Here is a 6,731-nt window from a genome sequence, read left to right on the forward strand (position 1 = left end):
TGGGCTCCGCGGGGCTTCCTGGGCCTGGTGAACAGGCATTTGCTGCCACAGCTGGGGTGGTCAGTTGCAGCAAATAAAAGCACAGGATGCCCAGTTAAACTTGAAGTTCAAATAAACAAGGAATAAAATTTTAGTATAACCCCTGCTATCAAGTCGATTCCAACTCATAGCGACCCTATAGATCAGAGTAGAACTGCCCAATAGGGTTTCCAAGGCTGTAATCTTTATGGAAGCAGACTGCCACATCCTTCTCTTGAGGCGCGCCTGGTAGGTTTGAACCGCTGACCTTTTGGTTAAAGCACTCGACTAGCTGCTGAGCCACCAGGGTTCCAAATTTTTAGTATAAGCATATCCTAAATGTTGCTTGGGATATACCTATACTAAGAAATTATTTGATGTTTATCTGGGTTTCAAGTTTAACTGGATGTCCTATATTTTCTCTGGCAACCCTAGCTGTAACTCTCTGCTGCGTTTGTGGGTCTAGGGCTGATCAGGTGGCCCTACTCTCTCCCCCTCTCTTGTCACTGCTCCCCAGCCTTCCCTGCAGCTGACCCACATTCTGGGCTCTGGGCAGAGGAGGAGCTCAGGGTTGGGCCAAGCCAGTCTCCCCAAGCCTTTGTCTGTGGGAATGCTTGCCTCCCTGTTGGCTGGGCTTGGGGAGGCAAGGCTTTGTGGGGCTCTTTCTCCCCGAGTGAGTCATGGCCCTGGTAATCTCATTCATTCATTCTGAAACAGCTGATTTCCAAAGCCTCTCCTGCCAGGCTTTTGTCAAACACTTTCTCTCTGTGTTTTTGTATAGTCATTCAATCGATTCTTTTTTATGAATGACTTGTTTTCATATTCTCGGCCTCTTCCCCCAGTGCTTTCACGGCACTTTGAGGAGCTTGGGGGTAATGTAGGCTAGGCAGCCCCCGCCACCCACCCAGCCCCTCCCTCTGGCTCCACTGAGTGCTGGTTCCAGGTCTTTTTCTTGCATCTGGAGTCCTTGGCTGTCTCTTCTCAGCCCTGCTTGTGCCCTCTCGTGTGGAGGGGTGGACTCGCATAGCAGGACTCGGCGGATGGCTGGGCCTGGAGAGAATCCGTGCTCCTGGAGGCTTCCTTGTCCAGGGAGATGGTCCACTCCCTGGTCGACCCCTGTCAGGCTCTCTGAGGGGTCCAGTGCTCTGCTTTTTTGTCCTGGATGCTGCTAGCGTCTCTCAGAGACTCTGATGCCTGGACATGCCTGGGCTGGGGGTACTCTGATGGCCCTGAGTGCCAAAGTGGGCAGTCAGGCCCGTGCCCTCGGTGCAGTGCAGGGCCTCCATGGGGTCTCCTCACCTAGGTCGTTCCATTTGCACCACCCTGGCTGGAGTCTCTGGGTGGTGCAAACTTTAAGCGCTCAGCTGCTAACTGGAAGGTTGGAGGTTCAAGTCTCCCCAGAGCTGCCTTGGAAGAAAGGCCTGGTGATCTACTTCTGAAGAATCAGCCATTGAAAACCCACTAGAGCACAGTTCTACTCTGACACACACACGGGGTCCCCATGAATCGGAGTCAACTTGACGGTAACTGGTACAGTTTGGATCCTGGGGGGTAGGTAAGGCAGACAGCCACATTATTATCCCTGTTTTATGGAAACAAATGGGATCTCAGGGAAGGCAAGTTACTCGCCCAAGAAGCCATAGTAAGTTACAGATGGAGGAGGGCATTTGTATTCATTGTCTTTTGGGATAGTTCAGTCCAGCTCTTCCAGTGAACCAATGCCTCCGAAAGCCTTGGCCGTTTGTGAAACGGGCAATAAAGATGTTGGAGGAGATGTTGTTGCTAACTAGTCCTCACAACCAGTCCTATAACGGGGGTGAGCATCTGCTCTCCACATGCCATGAGGGTTCAGTGAAATGGCGCTGTCGTTCCACGCGCAGAAGGCGAGGACCCAGCTGCCGCCTCCACCCGGCCGCTTTCCCCAGCAAGGGTCCAGCGAACAGAGCGGCGGCGCGTCCGTTGCTAAGGCCGCGCTGCCCTAGCGACGGACCGCGCGGCGCGCATGCGCGGTGGCGGCCGCCGGGCACTGTGGGACGGAAGCCGGGCGGCGCGTCTAGGCGGGCCAGGGCGGCTGGGCCGGGAGCTGGGGGCAGAGAGCGGGGCTCAGGCCGGGCGGGCCGCGCGTGGGCGCCGCCATGAACGCGTCAGTGGTGAGGCGGACGCAGGATGCGCTGGGCAAGGTGATCCGGAGGCCGCCGCTGACGGAGAAGTTGCTGAGCAAGCCCCCGTTCCGCTACCTGCACGACATCATCACGGAGGTGGGCGCCGGCCCGGGCCGGGGTCGGGGGTGCGGGACAGGGCCGGGGAGCGGATCCGGGTCGGGGTGCGGGCCAGGGTCGGGGTGTGGGCCGGGGTCAGAGTGAGGGCCGGGGTCGGGGGTGCGGGCCGGGGTCTGGGATGCGGGCCGGGGTCAGAGTGCGGACGGGGTTCGGGGTGCGGGCGGGGGTCGGGGTTGCGGGCCGTGGTCGAGGTGCAGGCCGGAGTCGGGTGCGCCCTGGGAGCTAGGGGCCGGGGCCAGTGTGCTGGCTGGCGTCCGGGTGCGGGTCGGGGTCGATGCCGGGGTGCAGACAGGGATCGGGGTCGGGCCTCGGGTGCAGGGCGGGGTGCAGTTTGGGGCCGGGGGTTGAGGCCAGGGCGCGCAGTTGAGGCTGGCATCAGGGCCAAGGTTGCGGGCTGGGGGTGCAGATCGGGGCTCTGCCCCGGTCTGGGTGGCGGCGGGCGCCTCAGTTGCTCTGCGCGGCCCCTGCCCGCGGAGATCGGCCTTTGGCCTGACCTGCAGCCGGAGGGGCGGCCACTGGGCCCAACCTGTTAGCCGCGCGGTGCCTTCTGCGAGAATTGCTGCCCTCGCCCCTGCCCTCCTCCTCACCCATACCCCGGCCCTTCGGGGAGCATTCTCTGCTTTCCTGCCTACCAGTGTGTTTAGTTACAGCTGGTCCTCCACGCTTGTCTCTCTGATTTCCCTTCTCTGCCCGGGAGGGGCCTGCTGCTGTCCTCCCGGGGTCCTGCAGGCCCTTGCACGGGGAAGGTGCTCAGTAAACTCTGGGGAATGGAGTTGTTTTGTTAAAGCGTCCCTCCACCCTGCAAGACATAATGGTGACCACATTGCAAGCTTAATAAATACCCGCTGGTGATTTTATTGGAGATAGTTGTAGGGAGGCTTGAAAGGAAAAACTGTAAAACGAATTCAGTGCTTGATGATAAGCCTGATTCAAGCAGATAGTGGCCTTCTGTGTACCTTTTCCCGACTGTGGTTATCCTCATGGTTAGTTGCCGTGGAGTTGGCTCCGGCTCACAGCAACCTCGTGCACAACACAGTAGAATGTTACCTGGTCCTGTCACCTTCATGACTGTCGGCATGCCCGCGTCCGTTGTTGAGGCCACTGTTTTAAGTGCCTTCCAGCTCAGGGGCTCATCTTCCAGCACTTTACTGTACAGTACTCTGTTGTGATCCGTAGAGCTTTCGTTGTCTAATTTCGGAAGTAGATGACCAGGCAAGTCTGTCTTAGTCTAGAAGTTCTGCTGAAACCTGTCCACCATGGGTGACCCTGCTGGTATTTAAAACACCAGTGGCATTGCTTCCAGCATCATAGCAACACGCAAGCCACCACGGTACGACACAGACAGGCGGGGGGTGGTTTTCCCCACTGGATTGTGAGCTCCTGAACCACAGAGACTGGAACTTCTCTGTTGGTGTGTCCCGGGCGAACTGCCCTGAGTAAGGTGCAGTACATAGAAGCTGTGCAACAAACTTCGGCTCGGTGAATGGAATCGGTCAAGGCTCTTAGTAACCCTTGGGGGAGGGTGTCTGTGGGGGGTGGCAGTGCCCGTTTCTCGGGTGCACTTGCAGGCGGGCATTGCACGAGGATGTGCTCTCTGGGAACCAGGAGTCAGATTGAACTTGCGGGCTCGCGGCCCTTATCCCTGGTCCTGTCAGGCCTCCTGCTCTTCTTCTCCCGCTCTCCCAGGCTGCTCACCTGACTCTCCCCCAGACTTTTCTTTACCGTCTCTGCCATCTCACCTTTGTTGATCACCTGTGCCCCCCGGGAGTGCCTCAGTTAAAAACCCTGCAGTGCCTAAAACCTCTCTCAGGTCCCATCCAACCCCAAGTGCTGTCTGCACTGGTCTCCTCTCCCCTAAGCTGGTGCTGCTCTCCCAGCCTGTCCCGCACTTTGGCGAAGTGACAGAGCCGCTGTGTTGAGACTCGGGTGGGAGTGTGCTGTGTCCCAGTTGCCCTGTGGAGGAGGCAGGTGGCGCCCTGAGCTGAGGGGGCCCAGTAGGAGTGAGCCAGTGTGAGCTGGGTGCACCGACAGCGCCACGGGTGCCTCTGGTCTATGCTTTCATCCTCCGTGTTAGTCCTGTCCCCCCAGGAAAATGTAGCCCTGAAGGAGGTTGGCAGAGGGTCTGTCAGGGCTGCCATGTGCTCAGCACACTGCCGGGCCCAGAATCTCTCTAGTGGGGCTGGAGCATCCTAATGGGACACAAAAGCAGGAGAGTTCCAGCAGGAATTGACTCGTTGGCCAAGTGGACGGGTTGTGTGGAAGACGTGATGCATTCCGAATCAGGACTGACTAATCTGCCTCGTCTCCCACGGGATTTTGCTAATCTAAGGTGGCGACAATGCTTTGCACTCAGCTGCTAACCTAAAGGTTGGCAGTTTGAACCCACCTAGCAGTGCCACAGAAGGCCTGGCAGTCTGCTTCCATTGAGATTACAGCCAAGAAAACCCTATGGAGCATGGCTCTACTCTGTAACATGTGGGGTCACCATGAGTCGGAATCAACTCAATGGCAGTGGGGTTTTTTTTTTTAAAATACTGAAAACAGTTCCTCCACCTGTCTAAAAATACATATGCTAATTGCCACCTACATGAGAATGATGTTAGAATTATTGCCGTATGGGAAAAGCATTTTCAGGTAACAGGTGAAGAGCCTCCTATGAAAATTCTTCACTGTCTGTGAATATTGTGTTCAGATGTACCGATGGTCATGAAGATGGCACAGGGCTGGGCAGCGTTTTGTTCTGTCTTACTTAAGGGCTCTGTGAGTTGGAGTGGAGTTGATGGCAACAACAACAACTGAGAAACACACTTTCTGTCTGGCCCAGGGTACACACGTATGCATGCTTGTCCGCATACTTGTCCTCGCTGTGTACCATGCAGTCTCATATTTTCTATTATGTTTCATTTTAAAAAAAAAAAGCTTGTTGCTTTTTTTTTAACATCCATTAATGGATGTTACGGTAACAGCCATGTTTTGAAGAACTGGTCTGAGAGAACCCAGGGCGTGTGTGAGCACCAGCCTGAAAGCTGGTCTTCGGGTGAGCGGGAGGTGCAGGTTCACCGAGGCGGTGGGGGGAAGAACACAGAAGCGATGTGGAGCAGGGCACCCCATCCTGAGGTGTAGGGGCACAGGTGGTGATGGTGGAAATGCAGGCGGAGAAGTCGCTTTTCTTTCCGGGATCCATTCTCTGCACTGCCGCTGAGTGGCCCTTGTAAAACGCCTTGCTAGTTGGGTCTTTCCCCACTTTAGAACCTTTTAGGGCTCCTCGTGGTCTTTGGACTAAGTTCATGTCCCTGTGGTGCTTCGAAGGCTGTCCGGGTCAGGCCCCAGGTGTCTCTGGCTCAGGCTCTCCCTGACTGGAACTCCTTTTGAACCCTCTTGGCCCTGGGCCTTGTAGGGACACTTTCTGCTGTCCAGTAAGTACATGCTTCCAAAATGCCTCCCCCAACTCCCTTGCTCCTGTAAGCCTTCTGCTCTCAGTTTAGATATGGACACCCTAGCACCCTGCACTTCTTCCATCAGAGCAGGGTCTGTCTGTCTGTCTGTCCCGTGGCGACGACCAGGCTAAGTTCTCCCTGGCATGCCACCCACACCTGGTATCTGCTTAGTTACTTGTCGGGTAAGTGATTGAATCCGAGTTTTGGTGCCGGTAGATTTGGAAAGCCCCCAGCCGCGAGGTTCAGCAGATGCGGCTGGTGAAGAGGCTTCTGTGGGGTGTGTACGACGGACCCTCTTTGTCTTTTGAAGGTGATTCGAATGACTGGTTTCATGAAGGGCCTCTACACAGATGCCGAGATGAAGTCCGACAATGTCAAGGTGGGTTTGAGCGGGGCCTTCTCCCCCACCCTTGCCTGGACGAGCGGGGCTGCTTTTGCAGGCCATGTACGGCAGCGGGCAGCATTTACACGCTGCTGTGACGGATGGTTGGACCCTGATGTCCCATGTTGTGGTAATCTTAACCTCTGAGAAATGAAATTAGTATGTCAAAGGTTAATGCTAGCAAGATGACTTAAGTTAAAAGCTTTCATGAATTATTTTTGTCTGTTAATAGAGTCAGTAATTATAAATTTGGCACACATTTAAAATAACATTTTATATAAACAGCAGTTATGTTATGCCTGTGGTGTGTATTGAAGATAATGTAAACGCTTTTTGAAGTATTTTAATCTTTGTTTTTAAATGGAAACACTTCAGGATAAAGACGCGAAAATCAGCTTCCTTCAGAAGGCCATAGACGTGGTGGTGATGGTGTCAGGAGAGCCGCTGTCTGCAAAGCCCGCCCGCATCGTGGCCGGTCACGAGCCCGAGAGGACGAACGAGCTGCTGCAGATGATCGGGAGGTGCTGCCTCAGCAAGGTAGGGGCCCTGAACCCCAGTGCTGGGAGCAGGGAGGAGGGCTGAGTGCCCAGCAAGGTAGGGGCCCTGAACCCCAGT

At 55.5% G+C, this 6,731-nt stretch overlaps 1 protein-coding gene across 2 annotated transcripts in view; it reads left to right on the top strand.

Annotated features, from left to right (window-relative positions):
* The first annotated feature begins 2,153 nt into the window (after positions 1-2,153).
* Positions 2,154-6,731, top strand: part of TRAF3IP1 (TRAF3 interacting protein 1) — a 77,753-nt gene continuing 73,175 nt past the window's right edge. For both annotated transcript variants that reach the window (XM_004386468.2, XM_004386469.2), the window contains exons 1-3: positions 2,154-2,276; positions 6,045-6,113; positions 6,492-6,653. In XM_004386468.2, the coding sequence (XP_004386525.1) occupies positions 2,154-2,276; positions 6,045-6,113; positions 6,492-6,653 (354 nt within the window). The remainder of the gene's footprint in view (positions 2,277-6,044; positions 6,114-6,491; positions 6,654-6,731) is intronic.

Source organism: Trichechus manatus, unplaced genomic scaffold, assembly GCF_000243295.1.
Source record: "Trichechus manatus latirostris isolate Lorelei unplaced genomic scaffold, TriManLat1.0 scaffold00165, whole genome shotgun sequence".
Lineage (NCBI taxonomy): Eukaryota > Metazoa > Chordata > Mammalia > Sirenia > Trichechidae > Trichechus > Trichechus manatus.